Source organism: Malurus melanocephalus, unplaced genomic scaffold, assembly GCF_030028575.1.
Source record: "Malurus melanocephalus ecotype Western Australia unplaced genomic scaffold, MMel_1.1 scaffold_1199, whole genome shotgun sequence".
In the NCBI taxonomy this organism is placed as follows: domain Eukaryota; kingdom Metazoa; phylum Chordata; class Aves; order Passeriformes; family Maluridae; genus Malurus; species Malurus melanocephalus.
In genome coordinates this window covers 52356-71372 of record NW_026624431.1, presented here as the reverse complement: position 1 = coordinate 71372, position 19017 = coordinate 52356, and the positions used below count along the sequence as shown (strand labels likewise).

Below are 19017 nucleotides of genomic sequence, written 5' to 3'. Positions count from 1 at the left end.
AGCAGCAGCTACAGGAATATTTACTTTGCATTCAGACCAGTTTTTAGGGTCAGTTCCCTCATCATTCCTCACATGCACCCCTTCACATCAATCCAACTCATCCCAACATCTTCCACAACGTTCAATGAAACAGCAATAAAGCAAACMAAAAACCCTAAACACTGATAGAGACACCACAGGTGGGGTGGAGGTGGAAAGGGGGCTCAATCACAGTAAACCACACCAGGCTGTGGATGCTACAGGAGAACAGTTACACCTCAAGCTGCATTAATAAACAGTTACAAATGCTGCTATAAAACAACCAAACCCCAGCTCAAGCAGGTATGAGACAGGATATTCCAAGCCTAGTCTGAACACCCAACAAGAATCCACACCTCTCTGTGTTGTCACCAGAGTACTGGAATTAGGGATTGTACATTTCTGACCTATTTATTTTCTAAAAAAAAAAACAAAACAAAAAACCATTGCTTTTCTCAAACAATGGGGTCACTTGTTACTTAGCTGCAGTTAGCACATGTGTCTGTTTGTGACACTGTTATCCCCATTTATCCCCTGGACCCACGGCACTCCCCATTCTCCAGGGGAAGGGTGGGGTTTGTCTTACTAGACTCCACAATGTCAAATTCACCAGCCTCATTTGATTCAGGGTCATTTGGTTGCCACTGGTTAAAAAACAGGGGCCTCTAGACAATGATTTGTCCTGTTCCAAAATAAATGGAATAATAAACTACTGTAGTCAACATCAGAGGCCTGATGGAGGACAGCCACCATTACAGATAAACCAGTGTAACTGGGACATGACAGCACTGCCAGACTCCCTGTTTGATTCAGCAAATTGTTCATATAAATACCATGTGCCTTCTTCAAAGGACTCCTGGATGCTGATTGCCAGGGCTATGGCAGCAGGGAAAAGACTCCACAGCAGCAAAGCTGACAGGAGGGAAAATAAAAGGGAAGGATTCAGGGAAAACATGACAGAGAACAGCAGCAGACCCTGAGACACAAGTGTACTCTTGTAGAAAAGGAAAGATACTCAGAGAAAACACCATCTCTGAGCATAATAACACACTGAGCAGGCTCTGAGCTCACCAGAGAAGAGGTTACACCTTGATGTACAGTCAGATCTCACTTAGCATACATGAAATCCTGAGCACTACTGCAATGCAAATTCCAAACCTGCTCTGTATCCTCCTTCTCCTGCCTTGTTCCTGGGGAATGAGCTGCTGGCCCTGGAGATGGAGCTTCAATCTTTCAGCTAATCTAGGTTTATCTCAGGATTTATGTTTTGATTCCACACTCATCTAAGTAATGGAGCAGTTAATTGGTGCTGTGCCATGCATAAACTGCAAGAGAGCAACGTAAGAAGCAGGAATTAAATTCCACACTGGGTAGGAAGATGGATCCTTTCTGCATTCCTCACAAATATGATAATGAGATTTTAAAATTTTATCAGATAATTGAATGCAATTTTTCCAGGGCCTTCCCTCACTGTGTTTTTAGCCAGATTTGGGCTAAAGTATAAAAAGGTGTTAAATGCTAAAACTTAAATGACTCCTGTCTCCAGGAAACCTTTGTTTCAGGACTTAGGATCCAGGCTCCTGCTCCACTCTCTTCTTGTTTTAGAAGCCACAGAACAGGAAAGTCAGACCAGAATCCAGGCTCACACTCCCATCTCTGAACTACAGACACATTTTTAAGCATCTCAGCACTATAACAGGCTTATGAATAAATCAAGAACTACTTTAATTTAAAACACAAGTGCAAAGGATTCACCACTACAGACGAGCAGGACTGTTTGTTTCAAATTATAAATCTTTTCCAAGCCCTGCTTTTTTGCATTAAAAAAGGAATATATCTGGAATACAGAAACATTTTACATCAAAAATTTTCCAGTGCAGCTAAGGAGGAGCTTAGCCAATTAATTTCAACCAACTCCACCAGTCCCAAACTTAGACATCCAGACTATACAACCTCTCTGCAGGCCATGGGGTGAGACTATTTCCTCCTTCAGCAGGTGTCTGAGCCAAGGGATGAACCACCCCCAGAGTTGTTCCCTCGGGGGTTGTTCCTCTCCCGTGGGCTACAGAGTGAACCTACATGCTCTGGGTGCCCACCCTTTGACAGCTGGCAGCAGTGCAGATGAATTCCATCCCAAATTATTTCAAGTAATCAACCGTGGCTTCAATTTTGAAGCAGGATCTGTATATGGAGCAAATAGCAGAGGACAGAAGTTATAAACATCTTTTGAAGAAAATGCAGTTCTGAGGTCAGTTTCTGAGACACAGCAGGACTGTCCTGAGAATAACTTAAATTCCAATATCTTGGTATCTGGAGTTTCAAAACAAGATCCCAGTTCCACATGTAGGAATATATTCTTGAGACCTCACAACAACACACACCATCACTGTACAATGTTAATACCAACGTAGAGTCCAATTACCTTGAGGATCTCACTGATCAGAGAGTGCAGCATACAAAATACCTAAAATTATGTGAAAATAACTGAAAGAGCTCTTTCAACAACCAAAAACCTTCCAGATGTAAAGGGATGATGGGGAAGGGCAGACCAATAGCCAGACAGCAGCACATGAACACAAAAATCAATCGTGGGATATGCAGGACAGCTCAAACTTTTCCAGTCAGTCTCCTGCAGCATCCCCAAAATGCTACCCAAAATGCTGCCTTAGGGCAGCATTTCTCAGCCTCTCCTGGGAGAAAGGACTGGGAAAGCAAGGTGCCTGGAAACCAATCAGAGGAACACGCTGTTCACATTCCAACCAGTACATGAGGTGTTGCAGATGGTGAATTTTCAACCATAAGATCCTGGTGGCAAGAGCACCTAGTCTTCATGGAGTCTCTTTGAGGCCTATATCCAAGGGTTTCCCCTCTCCAAAAGTTTAAAAACATGAAATGGATTCAAGATTGACCACTAAATACATACTCTGCAGCAAAAGAGAAGCATGTTGATGCAAGAGAGCCACTTAGAAACAAATATATACATATCACATCTGTTCCCTAAGGAAGAGTGTGAAGGTTTCTAGGTCCATGTTTCCCAAAGGTAATTAAAATCATGTGTGAAAAGGTCTCAGAGGAAAAAAAAAAAGTCAAGTCTTTGTGCATTGAGAGTTTAAAGGGGTCTGTGCCCCAAATGAGTCAGCTCACGGCTCCAGTGTACAATGAAGGAAACAAAGATCACATTTCTAAATGGGAAATACCTTTCCAGCTCAGTAGTCAGCAGCCAGGGCGTGCAGAAACTCACAGACATTCAGACACACAACTTCAGATTCCACTTTCGAATGCCATCCTTTGGCAGCAGTGATCCCCGAGCCATGGAATACCCGCTTTATCCTTGAGACAGACTTGGTCTCACTTAGATCTAGTCTGTATTGATTGTCTTCAGCAAAGGAGAAGCCACAGAAGGCTGAGGATGCACAGATAGGATTCACATTCGTCCTCCAAAACAGTCACTGGCAAGTTCCAAGCACCATTCACAGGTCAAGACTGCCTGGGCTCTTAATCTTTTCTATATATATATATTTTTTATAAACATTCCTTTTCCCTAGAGCTTCCCCTCATAAAGTCAGCAGGTGGAGGTGCGCTTCCTGTACTGTTGGATAAGGGGCACCAAGCACTCTGGAAGTCCTGTCTGGAGCAAAAAGGGGTGATCTAGAAGCTCCTGTGCCGTTGCTCTTTCCAAGGGATCCCGTGTCAGCATCCTTTCCAAGAAGTCTCTCAGAACTGGGGAGGTCTGTGAAAAAGCAAGCAACCAAGTCAACCCTGCCAAGGGACCAGGCACAGCTCATGCAACACCAGGCTGCCAAGATGGTTAAAAGGATCCTGCACATTCCCAATCTGCATCCCTGTTTTCCCAGCAATGTCACATGGATCACATGCTATGTTATAGACATAACTGTAGGCACAACACTTTGGTTGTTTTCTTTTAAATGAGCCACAGCCAGCTAAGACTGCCTGCCATGTCCTTCCATCTGGGTTACTTTTGCTTCCTGTTTTGTTACTTAAACCTTCAGGATTCCTGTTACCTGGGAATGTCACTTGGGTGGGAAGGGAGCATAAATCCATTATTTTACTGCCCACAGATTATGGAAAGGTAATATGGAATAGAATTATGGAATATAGATTATGGAATAGGATTCTCCAATAGGTTCTGAGAGCCTGAAAAACCCTCATGCTACCAGTACAAGAAGATGAAGAAGCTGCACAATAAGCACCAAAAAGCTGAATGACCTCACAGGTTTGTCCTTTGGAAGAGGTTTAAAAGCCTGGGAGTAGCCGGCCTCAGGCACCACTTCCACTTCAAGACCCTGCCTATCTCTGGCTGGTTTAATCCTCTACATTGTTAAAATGGAATAAAAAATGAACTTGCCATTTTCTTTTATGTATTTGTAACTTACCCATTTCTTTTCCCGACCATTTTCTCCACCTAGAAAGAACACATTCCAGAGCTCCAAGCCCTGGTGGGTACAAGGCCCCTGTCCTATCTTGGCTTTTTCTGGGAACCAAGGTGTTTGAGACATATTGTTCATAAGCAAGTACAGCTGGGACCAAGCAAGGGGGGTCCAAAGAAGGGGCTTGACCTGGGGGGAACTACATCACCACATCCTCCTAATTGGTGCTTTTTATAAATTATGCTAAATTCCTAAAATCTATAAAACTGTATTCACCACTGTGGGTGTGGGCTTTTGTGGATATTCTTCCATGACTGCTTCAATAAGGACCCACTTTTCTATTACCTCCTATACTAAAATCATCTTAAGTTTCATTTCTAGGCTGAAAAAGGCAACACCATATATTATTTTAATGCTGATAATTACATCCACAGCTGGTGGCAGGGCCAAGCAAGGTGTGACTTGGTCCAGGATGCCCAAGGCAGGGAAGCACCAGGTCCGGAATGTGACTGAAATTGTAATTAGTGTTGCAAAAGCAAAGAGGAAAGAACAGCTGTTGATGCTGGAGTGTGCACTGTTAGTTCAGCAGTCTACTCTCTTAAATAATTCAGTTTGAGCAGCTGCAGAGGCTCTGATTAATTAGAAAGGCTGGGTAGCTCAGGATGCTGCAGAAGCTGTTTGATCTCAGAGGCCAGGCATGGAATGAAAGGATTGCTCTAAGAGGGCACCAAAAGGTGATCACTCTATTTCTTACATCACTGCTGCTTTTTCTTAAGAAACCACGAAGCCAAGTTCATGTTCCGAGCTGCTGCAGTTTTTAAACAAGCTCCTGTCTGTCCTGAGCTCTCCTGCTCTGACCATAGTGCAGCCTGTGCAGTCCTGAATGCCATGAAGCTGGAAACTCCCAAGAGCAAGGATTTTCCTGTTTCCTTCTCCAGAAGATGAGCTACTCTCCCCACATCAGCAAGCTGAGAACTGCAGGGTCTGCCTGAAGCAGCTCTGACTGCACTGTTCATGGCCAGGTGCCCTCACAGTGCCAGGGCTGTTTCCCTAAGCAGCCACTAGCTGTCAGCAGCAGCTTGCAGCCACCAAGACCCCGGGGCCAAAACTGTTCCCCAAGAAAACATGCCCTAGCAAGACCATTTCCACAGCCAGCTGTACTGGGAACAGCTGATACATTTGCCCACAATAACCCTCAGGCTTACAAGTGTTTGGCAGCATGCTCACCCTGTGGAAGTTTTTCAGTTTAGGAGGAGGGCTGTCACGGAGTCTCTTCATTGCCTGGACTGGAGAATCACTGAAGTAGGGGGGTTCTCCATCTACCATCTCTATCACCATGATCCCCATGGACCAGATATCCACCTGTGGGAGACAGTGGCACATCAATACACCCAACTCCAGAGCAGCTTTGTTCTGTTGCTTTCACAAAGACTACAACACCCACCCATGAAAAATGGTACCAAGAGAGTCAAACACTGACCCCCATTAATGCTCTTTGGCCTCTTGCAAAAGTTTAATAAAGTGAATTTTGCACCCAGGACTGAGCCACACTGGTGTTGCAACACATACAGGTGTGCAAGTAACGGCTTGTGCCACACCTGGTCGTTGGTAAACAAAACCATTCAATCTGCTGCCACCTGCCCAGAACTCCAGAGCTGCCATGTCTTCTTTCCCTGAGGTGAGCCCCTCAGAGCTCACATCTCCTCCTCTTCCTTTATGGCATCGATTTACTGATCCCTATCATGTCACAGGCTGCTCCTTGCTCACATCTGCTCACAACAGGTACAAGTCTAGGCCAAGCTTTAGGTGTAAGAATAGAATAGGTTTATGCCTCATTCATAGAAGCAGAACAATCTGGTTTTCTACTGATTTAGGAAATATTGATGTCATCGCCATCAAAGCTGTAATCATAGCTGGGTTTATATTTTAAATAGAATCTAGAGACTTCCTAGAAAAGCCAATAATTAGTTTCCTGTGACACTTCCGTACATTATTTGCTCTCTCTCCTGCTATTAGGGAGGTAGTCCCTTACCTCAGTGGTGTAGGGTATCCTTGCAATCACTTCTGGAGCCATCCAATAAGGAGTACCTACCAGGGACTTTCTTTTAGGTACATCTTTACTGATCTGAGCACAGAAACCAAAATCAGAGAGTTTGACCTGTACAAAGAGAAAAGCCACCAACCTTAAAAACAAGCCTCCAACAACATAAAGGGCAACACCACGGACAAAGAAGACAAAGGGAGTAAGAGGATGAGGGGCAAACAAGGGATTGGGAACAGAAAGGAAATAGAAGCTGTAGAAGAAGACAGGAAACAATTTGTCTGAGGAAACACACCCTCCCATCCAGCGTCAGAAGAATGGAGTCACTCTTGATGTCTCGGTGAATGACCCCCTGAGAGTGGAGATAGGACAGAGCCTGCAGCACCGACTCACACACTGTGGCAATCTGCTCCTCGTTCAGCCTGCAATTAGAGACAGGGGATTGAACAGTGCTGGGCAGAGCACTGTGCTCCTTCACAGGGGCACAGGGAGGTTAAAGCACAGATATTTTGGTTGCCCTATGACAATTACCATCTCACCTTTACCATTCTTCTACATCTGTTACTAGGGAAACATTTTTGACTTGATGGTTGGCGATTTCAAGTTGTCATAGGTTTAATACAGAGAAATTGCACTGTAAATTCTGTACCTAAATTAATTCTGCAAGATGCTGTTTCAAGCAGTTCTGACAAGCAGCAGTGCTGCTTGATGCCAAGGTGCTGCAGTAACTGGTGAGACAGCTTTTTTAAAGCAAACACAGTAAAGATATTATTCATAAAGCTTATTGTGCAACAGATAACACAGAACATCCACAGAACATCCAAATGTATCATTTGACAGCAAATACAGGGGTCCTTTGGGTGTTTCCTGCAGAGACCTGGGGTGCACTCACACCTAACTAAAGGTAGCACAGGCTACAAGCAGGGGAGACACTCCTGGTTTCTACCACTGTTAGCAGGTGGAATATGAGCACCAAGAACCTGCTCTTTAGAAGCTCCTGCTGTTTGGAATAGCAACACAAAAACCTTGTGAAAGTGGGAGAAATGAAAATTCTCTCCTGTACCTGGGAACAGTGACAGCTCTGCATATTTATACAGAGCAATGCTAAGAGTGAATTACTTGAAAGAATAGCTGAAGCACCCAATTTGAGTACTTCTGATTCTCAGGCTTTCTCTAGCAGTTGCTCTGAACAGCTCTCAGTTGAGGACAGAGAAATGGTATGTCCTCAAATTCAGGTCTGCAAGTGGGCCTGAGGAGAAGACAGCACTCAGCTGTGCAGTGAACCAACACCTTCTAAACCCGTAACAATTGCTACATCATCAGATGAGAAATCTGCACTCCTGCTACTTGTCTGGTATCTTCCAAACCAGGACAGCTGTGTGTTGTAGCTACACTGTGCCACACTGCTGGCAACTAAATCTGAATGGAGTCAGGGGCTACTTCTGCCTTTATGATTTAACCTGAAAAGGGAGAGGGACAAAGGCTACCTGTGGGGCTTCCCAGAATACAACCCAATGTTTTTAGGAGCACTGCTTTTCATTTCATAGTGCCTGAACTGATCCACCTGAAAGCCCTGTGGCTCTCGAAGATCACACATCTAGAGGTGCATTTTCATCCTGTCACGCATGGAATTTGATTTCAGTCAAGTGACTGCATAAGGTAAAAACAGATTACTGGAGGATTACCTCACTCCTGGAGATGTAAATCACTTATCCCCCTCAGCAAATGTTTAATGACTGCACTGAGGGTATTTTCCTCCCTAGGAAAAACTGATAAAGGCTTGCAGCATACTTCTTTTAAATGTTATGGCTATAACAGATCCTAGTTCCATCAGGTGGAAAAACAAGCACCCATTAACAGGTTCAAAGGAAGCTTCTTAAAACAAATCTAGGCTGAGGTCTCACTGGTGGATATAAACACACAGACCCTTCACAAACCTCTTCAGCATTTTTTATCTGTAATCCCAGTACCAGCTGAGAGCTACAAGAGTTTCACTGGCCCTACAAGCTGTAACTCAGCACTCCTCAGGATTAAAGGTTGGCTTTCAGACCCTGAGATGCCTCTGAATTCTGGAAGGCCTGCCCAGATAAATGTCTCCAGGACACTCCTTCCAGGTCAGATTGTGGAAGCTACAGAAAACAATGTGGCTCTTGACACCTATCAAAATCAACACAGGTGTGCTTCCAAAACACAGAATTCAACAGAGCAAGACACATGCCTTAAATCCACCAAACAGAGCAAGACACATGCCTTAAATCCACCAAACAGAGCAAGACACATGCCTTAAATCTGCCACAGGATCTAGGCCAAGCACATAGGTATGTTATGATATATTAAACATATATTATGATTTTTAAAATACTGAATGCAATTAGTGTTATCAATACTTCTAATTGTAATCCAACCAAGATCCTGAATATTCCAAAAAGAAACTCATCCTACAGACTTTTCTTGGTCAGTGTTTCCACTGGCATTCCCTGCACCAGTTTCCAGCCTTGCAGGACTGCTCTAAAGCAGGAGGAGCGTGCTCCAGAGTCATGGATATGACACGATCACCACAACTGCACCATCAGAACACCTTGTGAGAGGGACTAGAGGCCATCTAAAAACAACTTCTTTGCCCTACAGATATGTTTTGGGCATTAATGAATATGAAGCAGTGTAGATAAGGAACAAATTTAGGAGAGTGTCCAGTAGTTGCTATCTTTAGGCAATGAAACTTGGGAAGGAGGCCAGATCTCAAGGCTCTGATGCACTTCTCCAGGGGAGGTAGTGAGGTTGAATTTGTGGCTAAGGTTGCACCACTGAAAACTATTTCTGCATGCTCTTTAATACTTATTCAATGAACTTCCTGGCCAGGATTCAACAGATGTAGTAAACAACAGTTTTTATGAGAACTGTGTTTTACAGGGAAGGTCATCAGGGAGATGTCTGGTGGGGATCTAAAGGGATCAGTACTTTAAGTTGGTTCCTTGTACATCAGAGCTATTAGCACATATTTCAAATGGATAACAATTATAAACCATAGTTGTCCCAGGGCACGCTGCAAATACACAATCTCTGAGGGATACTATTCACCCCAGAAAGCCCCACTCTGCTGCTCCTTCTCTCACAAGCTGGTATCTGGGATTTTGCTTTGTACCTGATCTGAGACACGATGTCTGTGAGGGCTCCTCCCTGCAGGAACTCCATCAGCACCCAGAGCTCCTCTCCCACGAGGTAGCTCTTGTACATCTCCACGACATTGACGTGTTGATAGTCCCTCATTATCACCACCTGCAAAAACACAGTGGACAAATGACCACCACAAAAAATCGGTCACAACACTTCATCTTCTCCAACCAAGCGAGCACACAGAGCCCTGTGAGCACAGAGCAGAACCTCCATCCCACCAGCAGCAGTTCTTGGTACAAACATAACGCTCCTAAAAGGAAGCTGCTCGTGCTCTTCCCTTCCTTTTGCCACGCTGACTTTTCCAATGCAGACAGCAGAATCCCCCTGTCATCAGCACACTCACCTCATTGAACAGGAGCTCCCGGCGCTGCTGCTTCCTCAGATCCATCATTTTCACGGCCACCTGGCGCCCTGAGTGCTTCTCCCGAGCGATGCACACGATTCCTGTCGAGCCTTCCCCGATCTTGACGTAATTCTCCAGCATTGTCCTGGGATCTCCCTGGTCCACAACCATCCTGAGAGCAGCTTTGAACTGCTCGTGGGTCACAACCACGGGGTCCTCGCTGGCCGGCTGCCCCTTCCCAGCAGAGTCCTGGGGCAGGTGGAGGTTGCTGGAACTGGTCTGGGTCTGCCGGTTCCTGGGGGATCCTGCTGGGGAGGGCCGGCCTGGTGGCACTGCCACAGCCTTCTCTGCTGTTGGGGACTTCTGGGGGGTGCCAGCTTCGGGGATCATCCTGGGGAACTCGGACGTGGGTGGGTCTGGAGGCAGAGACTGGGCTTTGACTGCAGGGCTCTGGGGGGAACCCCACTGCTGGGGCTTGAAGAAAGCATTAGGCTTGGAGAATAACAAAGAAGAAAGTGGCAGAAAGTTGGATTAAGAAGGTGAAGGATCAATTCCATATTATCCCACTCTGCCCTAGCACACCTTGGAGCAGACTGGAGTCAAGAGCTTGGTTCTTGTCTCCAGGTCTGGCTTGGATGAAGATCTCCTTAGATGCACATCTTCAAGAATCCCTTAGGGAATGGGTGCTAAGCTTTAGGGGCCTCCAAACTGAGGCAGTTTAAAGAGAACTTTTTAAAGCACATGCTTTCAAAAAAACCACCAAGACACAAAACCCACAGAAAAAAAAACCCAGCTGCTAAAAAGCATTCCAACCTTGCCACCAAAACTCAGGGGCAACCTGTGCTGCAGAGAATTTGAAAATCCTTTATCCCTCTGTGCCTCTGATCTTCCTTTGTATAAAAGGAAAGGGGATTCATGCCAAGGCTGTAAATCACTTTGATGTCTTGGCCTAATTCCCTTTGGGTAATTACACTCTGCCTACTGAAAACACTCTCTGCACTTTCCACTGGTACCTGCAGAGCATTCCTGTCAATCAGGCATGGAATTAACCCTCTGCTCTGGGAAAAGCACCAGGAACCAGACAGCTGGAGGCAGCCAACGTGAGACTGCAGCCACACAGAGCCACCTGCCACCACACTGGCCAAAGTGAATTTGGATTAGCAGTGCTCAAGGTTTTTGGAGACCTCCCACTCAAATGCCAAGCAGGCCCAACCCTGTTTAGTGCAGGAGATGCAGTAAGATCACAGCCTGTGGGAATGTGGCTTCAGGATAYGCATTCCCATGCTAGGAAGGATAAATCATCTTGCACTAATCCTCTCTCTGAAAATGCTGATTAATTAAAATTCAGCAACATTTAGCAGGTGGGGTACAAAATACATTGTATATGTACATGTGTATATGTAAAATAAACATATACATACAAATATATGTAAAATAATACTGGATCTGTCAAAGAAGCAACTTCAGAAAGAGCAAGCCCATCATTTACATTATAGGGCAAAATAAAAACTTCAAAGCAAAAGCTTTTTCTCTCTCAAAGTTCAGAGAGATTATTAATAAAGTTAATAATATAGAGATGGGAACCGAAAACTGCCAATCGAGAATTTTTTACAAGAGCACTCATTTTCCCTGGCTCAGACAGAAAATAATTGTGTGGGATTTAATTCTATGCACTTTGGGTTTTAATCAAGGATTTTTGTCAAGAGCAGAATCTGCATAAGCCTCACACACAGAGAGGCCCTGGAAAACACAATTTAGTGGCATCAGGGCGCAGCATAAACACAACTGCCTGTCAGGAGTTCCTTCCTCTCCGTACACCAGCTCCACCCCTGCAGTCCTGTGCTGACATGCTCACAGCAACACAGAATTTATTTCCCAAATCTTGTTTTGTCTCAGGAGAGAAAAAAAAAGCCCGTTTTACATAACCCAGAGCATGCGGAAGGGCGCACAACACGCGTGCAAGCTCACACAGGTTTGTTTAACCACATGAAAGTCTGTGATCTGATCACTTGTCTGTGATCTGACAGTCCCCACATACATGTTTCCAGTTTTGGGACATTTTGAGGTGTCACTGATTCTCCCACTCCTTCCCTTTGGATGGGGTTGAAAGGATGGTACACTCAAACTTCCCATGTTCACCTCCCCATTTGCAGGCAGCTGCCCAGCAAAGTGGGGGATGCTCCATCTCTGAAGTGTTCAAGGTCAGGTTGGAGCAGTCTGATGTCCCTGCCCATAGCAGGGCGTGGAACCCAACGGACATCAAGGTCTGTTCCAACCAAAACCARTCTGGGATTCCATGATCCAGTTACATCCCTGTCCCTTTCACCTTGCAATTACACATTTCTTACACATCATCATTCCCTTCAGAGATGGAGASCCAAGTTTGCATCACCAGAAGCTGGTAAGAACACCTTAGATAAACAACTCCCAGCAATGGCACAGATCCCTCACTGGAGCAGGGAGCTCARTTCCATAGTCTTCAAGGTCTTCCCTACTCCTCTTCTCTGACAAACAGCTGGAGTTCAAACACTCCCAAGCACATCCACTTGGCTGCTTACTTCTGCTCCTGCTTGTGGAAGTGCCGAGCATAGCAAAGACACTCTGCCTAGGGAAGACASAAGTGGCCAGCTCTAGGTAACTCAGGGACAGGCCTCCAACCAAGGAGCCCAAAGTCACTGAGACAGCAATAAGTGAAGTTGTTMTACAATGACTGCATCCCTTCAAAATCCTCTTCCTTGGAAAGGAAACCCATTGTGTCCAAAGCTTTGAGTCTGGATCCTTATCCAAACTGCAAGAAGCTGGACTGGAGACATCCTCTCCCTGAAACAGCCTTCAGAACAGTCAGGATGGTTTGGACAGTGATTCCTGCCATCATTTCCCCAGWTCAGGGATTTCACAGCTGCTGGGAATCAGCCTGGCCCAGCACCAGTTCTGAAGCCACCAGAAAAGCCAAAGCAAACAMAATGGGTGCTGGGTCATCCCAGAATGGAAAAGAAGCAATGGCTGCATTTCCTATCCAGTACCAGGAACCAGAGATTTTCTCCAGTTTAACAAGAAATGAGTCATCCATTCAGGATAGCTTTCTGGGGGGAGCTGTAGCTGTGAGCTGTACCACCCCTTCCAAAATGCAACAGTGAGATTTCCTGTGTGACAGAGCCGTGGGCGCTGCTGTAAATGSTGCTGCTGTAGCGGCCTGGCAGATCCAGCCATAACCAACACACTCTGCTGAGGTAGTTCTGGTTTGCACAGGCAGAAGAATATACTGCTAATRCAAATCATGGCAATTGCCCAAAAGGCAAAGGCTCTTTGGTGCCAGCACAATGGCATTGCAGCTACACCTTTACCTCACAGAAGGTAATGACTAAGACCCCTCATCCTTCCAGCCCATGCTCCTGCATCTCCGCCAAACCCTCTGCTGGAGATCTGGATGCCATCCCGAGCTGTACCTTGCAGCATCTCGTGAAGCTCAGGTGAACCACACGTTTCCCCTGCCTAGGACTATTTTGATTCCAACATTAATCATAACAAGAACAGATGGTTGCCCGATGTTTGCAATTAAATTGGCTGCATATGTAACCTCTGGAACTGTAAAGTCAATGCTGCACTCCAGTGAATAATCCTTACCTTGATCTGTGGGGCAGGGCCTGGCTTGTTGGAGGTGCTGGAYGAGGGGAACACGCTGCGCAAGAGCCTCCTCTTCAGGCTGTTCTCCCGTGATTTGGAGTTGGGGCTGCCCTCCCCCGAAGGYCTGGAGTTGGGCTGTGGCTGAAGCCAGCCCTCCTCCAGGCTCCTCATGGCCATCTCGCTGTCCCCTGGCACAGAGGGCACGTGCTGCAGCCCGGAGGWGCGCTGCAGGCAGCTGCCATCTGTGCCCTGGAACTCTGACGGCCCCAGGGACTGGGCTTTTGTCACCATCCCGTTGGGATGAGACTGCCCTTCCAGGCAGGGCTTGTAATCCGGCCACATGGTCTGCCTGCGGGCCACCTTGGAGCCCCCATTGCAGCTGAGGTAGTTCCCRTACTTGTCTACCCAGTCTCCTTCAGGACTCTGAAGATACATGTCTGGGGGTCTCTCATCTCCCAGGAGCCCAAGGGACTGGGCTCTCCTCCTGCTGGTGGGGCTCCTGCCCCTCAGAGTGTTGGAGCTGATGGCAGAAAGCTTCTGGATGTCGTTGAGCAACCCAGAGATGTAGCCTTCCACTTCCATGGTGCTGCCCCGCACCACGGTCTGGGAAACACAGGGAAGGTGAGAAACAAGTCAGAGTTGTGAGAATCGAGCCTCAGTTTATCTTGCCAAAGGCTAGATTTTGTACATATWGCCAAAGACAACTCAAGGAATTCAGGAAAAATTACAAATTTTTGTCTTTTGTTTCACTGTCCTTTACTGAGGACAGAAAAAAAAGGAGTCCTTAGGTTACATCCTGCTCTCAGAGCAGCCGTGCTGTCAGCCAGAACAGTCAATTCTGCTGTTGTGCTCACATTCTAAAAGACAATAYTAGAACAAAACTGGGATATTGCAACACTTCTGGCTTTCTTGTGCTGAAATTGTGTGACACTAYATCACTAAGACACTCGCCAAGCTCCTGAAATATTAGTTCTCAGAAATTCCAGCACGCTGCAAGCTCCACTTGCAAAACTCACCTTTACTGTGCCAACATGGGGTTCATCTCTTCCCTGAAGTGCTCTCAATAGCATTGTAAGCAGCCTCCCTCAGTCTGCTTCTCCCCGATTTCAGCTAATACATCTCAATCCTGACCAGAATAGACCAYGCTGTTCCAACTCTGCCTCTCTGCTCTGCCAAGCCATTATAATTAAAAACGATGAACAAAGGGTCACAGCAGCTCRCAACTGCCTTGTAAGCAAACGCTGAAGAACAAGGCTTCCATCCAAACAGGCACCAGCTCTGTACAAGTAGGACACTTGAAGCTGTTGGTATATTATGTAGTGTTCTACCTTGTTTTTTTCTGGAACTGAAAAGCTTACAGAAGCTTTTCCAGTGCTGGGAACTGAAATATTTCATTCCTCYACAGAAATTCGCAGCACAGGATCACTCCTACACTTTCATGAATCTCTGCCTGAGGAAAGTCCTTCCCTGGAGTGACAGCAATCTCCTGTTTGCTAACTGAGCTCCAGGGATCTTCTAAACATGCTGAATTAATTACACYGAGACTAATATTTAGCTGGTGCAACACAGTAGCGCCAGTAATTTCAACAGAACGCCACCACAGTGCACAAACAAGCACCTGGTTTGCTCAGTGTCTGAGTATGAAATGCAGCACCGAAGATTTTTGTTCAACAAGGTGAAGAAAGGACAACTYGACTCATTCCATGGCACACACCAGATGCAGCTGGAAATTCTGGTCTTTGTTCCTACTCCCTCACCACACACACACACACACCCATTCCTCCACAGCCCAGCTGCTGTCACAGAACAAYGTGCTGGGGACACCAACTTTTTGTCCAAAATGAACAAAAGCCATTCCAGAAAGACATGTGTGTTCCCAAAATTAGAAGTCTTCAACAACATGCCATGGCCTCTCCAGAAAATCCACTCCAGTGCTCTCCTCACCTTCTGGCTAAAACTGCCTAGAAGTGTGACTCCCATTAAACCAGACCAAGCCCCAGCGGACAGGGAAGATGGGAGTTAATCTTGCTTTGCTGCTGTGTTTAAGGACTGCATCAGATTAATGAAGGAACATCCATATTTGAGCCAAATCTATATGGAGTGCTCTTACATCGATGAGGCTTTACTGACCAAAACTCAGAAATTATAGTAAGAAAAGCTAAGTAAAGAAAAACTATTCTGACAGTTTAATCCAGGACTATATATGTGAAGGCTTGGCCAGCTAGCACTTGGAAAAAAAGTCTAATTGATTGGTATCACTGAGCAGGAATTAATTCAAATGGAGTTTACCAGAAATAGCCAGCTTTGTTATCCAGTCTAAGAGAGTGTCTGCATTTGGAATTACTAGAAAAAAGTGTTAGTTTAAGACTCTTCTTTAGTTTTTAAAGCCTATTGGGTAGTTTGTCTTTGTTCTCTTAAGAATTTGCATCTCCTTTCAGCTTTTATGATTCTCAGGTTTAGTAAGTCAGACATGAAAGTCCTGACCAGCATTAGGCTCAGGGCAAACTCCAGGAAATCTCTTCACACACATTTCTGTTTCAACAGTGACGCCTCCCACTATTTTTTGAGTATCCATTGCTTAATACTTGAGGAAACTTGGTTTGCTCTGGAGACACCATTGCTGCCGTTTCCAGAGCCTCACTGAAGTCAAGATACAGGGGAGTGCAGTCACTTCTCCCTGACCCAAAGCCCCCTACCCCCCYGTGATTGATGAAAATCGGGTTGCTTGATGGGATTCTTTTCTTGATAAATCCACACTGGCTGCCAGCTATTACCCTGCTATCTCCTTGGAAGTGGCTGCAAACAGATTACTTGCTTATTTGTTCCAGTCTCTTTCTGGGAATGGAAATTATTCTGACTGATCTGCAATTCCTTGAATTTCATTAGGCCCAGCTGACTTGAAAATATGCAACTTCTTAGCTAAATCTCATTTCTGTTCATGTTCTGTTCTTATTCTGGCCTGCATTCTCATCCCTTCATGCTCGTGCTAATTGTCAGCCCATTGATCACACTTAATAAAGACCAGAGAAAAACCATTAAACACATAGGAATTCTTGGTGTCATCTGTTAACTTCCTTCCAAAATCAGCAGTGAACAAACTCTTTCCTTCATCCTCCTCCTCCTCCTCAGTTCACTTACGATGTCTCCTTTGTGCCCTTTATGTTCTTTGAGAATAACATCCTGTTTTGTGCCTTGGCCTTCCAGTTTTGCTCCTACATGAATTTCTTTTCTCCTTGCCCTTTATAACTTGACCTAGTTTCCACTCTTCTGAGCAATCCTCCTGCAGTTTAAGCTCATTAAAGAGCTCCTGCTCTAACCAAGTTGGTCTCTTATTACACATTTTATCTCTTCTCTGGATTGTGCTCCTATCCCCTACTACATTTGGAACCTCAAAGCACATTCAGGACACCAGGCATACCTCCTGCCTTTTTTTTTTTTTTTTTTTTTTTTTTTTTCTGTTTTTCCTAAGCAAGTTTTTCCTTTATAAATCAGCATTCTGCTCAAAGATCATGACAGGCCATTTCATTTTCAGGTTTGAGTATGTACTAAAGCTTACATTATACCAAATACAGTCCCCTTTAGTCCCCACGTTTTAAACACCTGTGCACAAAAAGCTAAATATATTCATCAGACGGTCATCTCTTTTTTATATCCAAGTAGCAACATCTCTATTTTACAACACACCTTTCAGTTTTTAGGCCTGATAAGGTCTTTTTTCAGCTGGGAACAAAAACTCCCCCCAAGCTAACAAGACTTTAAGCACAATATTTCTGTCACCATCTTTCATTTCCTTTCCACGAGAGGTCACCAYGAAATTGCCTTTTCCCACAGCATGTTCCTGCTGTCACTTACACAATCTCCAGATGCCAGTACCAACAGCCATCTAAGCACACCCATCTACAGGAATCACCTGTTTTTCCTTACTGAAGGACATTCTCCCATTACTATGTCCCACTTTCCAATAAAATGCTCGTTTATTAACCATTTTAGCCCAGACCACTTGTTTTTCCTTACTGAAGGACATTCTTACATTACTATGTCCCACTTTCCAATAAAATGTTGGTTTATTAACCATTTTAGCCCAGACCTTGGCTTAGTCCTTGTTGTCCTCATTTGTCCCTGAACAGCAAGGCAGTGCTACCCTGCTCCCTCTCCCACTCAGGCCTCCCGTGCAACTTAATTATAAGCCAAATTTGCTCATCCACAAGAATGACAAACCTGCTAAAACAGATCTCTCCATGAATTCTCCTCTTGGCTTCCCTGTACAACAGCTGAACACATCCTGGGTCCTGTCAGCTACCACAGGAGTTTCACAGTTCCCATCAGTGACAGGCAGCCAGCTGGTTATTTCAACATCAACAGGTCAGGATCCTACTGTCCTTATTCCTGATGCAATTACTATCACCTTGGGCTATCAAAGCCTGCTACCCAGTGAATTCTATACAGATACCAACATTCGTCCCATTCATGAGGCAATGGAAACGGTGCCTCAACTTGGAGGAACAAAAAAGAAGAGTCTCCCTCCCTYACCTTCATGGGCTGGAGCTGCATCCTCGTGATCCTCGAAGGGTCCACCACTGGTTTGGGGCGCCTCAGCGTGTCCAGAATATTCTGCCATTGAGGTGGCAGGCCCACAAATTTGCCCTCCTTTGGGTCAAAYGAGGTGTGGACACGGTGCTCAAAGTTCTGCGGAGCCGAGATCTCCGGGCGTTTCTTCTTCTTCTTGCGGAACATGATGCCTGAAGCGGAGGAAGCAACATCATCAGTGCCTGTCTAGGGCTGAAGTGCCCAACCAATAAAAGCACACATCAATTCTATGAGTTAATTATGTTGCATTGAGAATGTTCTCCAGTGAAAAGCACTTTAACAAGAGGTGATCACCTGCTATTACAGGTGAGGAAACAGGCACCAAGAGAACAATGATTTGCCCAAGGCCACCTGGCAGGTTCATGGCTGAGATTCCTAACAACTTCCTTCATTTCTACAAATTCATATTGCCCRATAAAATGATTTTTAAAATAATTTAGAGATATATATTTATACTTTACCTGCTTGTACTTCTGTTAAATGGCTTTGGAGTCCAGCCAGTTAGACAGCCTTGATTCCATCATAAGCCTGGAATTAAGAYTGGCTATGAACAGGGCTCAGGTTGTCTTCTCATTGCTTACTCCAAAATAAGAAATATCCACTTGGTTCCCATTTAAAGACAGCAGAGCTGTTGCCAAAGGAAGAGCTGCTTGAGACTAACTCTGGAGCTCAGTTTTTCTCGCTTAGACAGAGGGCTCAGGAGGGAGAGAGGAGGTGGTAGGTGGAAATCACTGTCAGCAGGTAGCTGAAGAAGCTAAAATTAAAAACTAAAATTCCTTTCCCTTGGGGGCTGAGAGAGACAGTTTGTGTGAACAGCCAGTGCAAGTGCAACAAGCCAGAAG

At 45.3% G+C, this 19017-nt stretch overlaps 1 protein-coding gene across 7 annotated transcripts in view; it reads right to left on the bottom strand.

Moving 5' to 3' along the window:
• Positions 1–1792: 1792 nt before the first annotated feature.
• Positions 1793–19017, bottom strand: part of LOC130586549 (serine/threonine-protein kinase PAK 6-like) — a 29348-nt gene continuing 12123 nt past the window's right edge. For 6 of the 7 annotated variants that reach the window (XM_057387384.1, XM_057387385.1, XM_057387381.1 and 3 more), the window contains 8 exons: positions 18119–18327; positions 13589–14191; positions 9965–10456; positions 9590–9723; positions 6743–6869; positions 6439–6564; positions 5634–5768; positions 1793–3748 (listed from right to left, as the gene is read on the bottom strand). In XM_057387384.1, coding sequence (XP_057243367.1) covers positions 3581–3748; positions 5634–5768; positions 6439–6564; positions 6743–6869; positions 9590–9723; positions 9965–10456; positions 13589–14191; positions 18119–18322 — 1989 coding nt within the window. In that variant the 5' untranslated portion in view covers positions 18323–18327 and the 3' untranslated portion in view covers positions 1793–3580. Of the gene's footprint in view, positions 3749–5633; positions 5769–6438; positions 6565–6742; positions 6870–9589; positions 9724–9964; positions 10457–13588; positions 14192–18118; positions 18328–18636; positions 18754–19017 lie in introns of those variants that run through there. The other variant, XM_057387386.1, reaches the window with a different exon arrangement.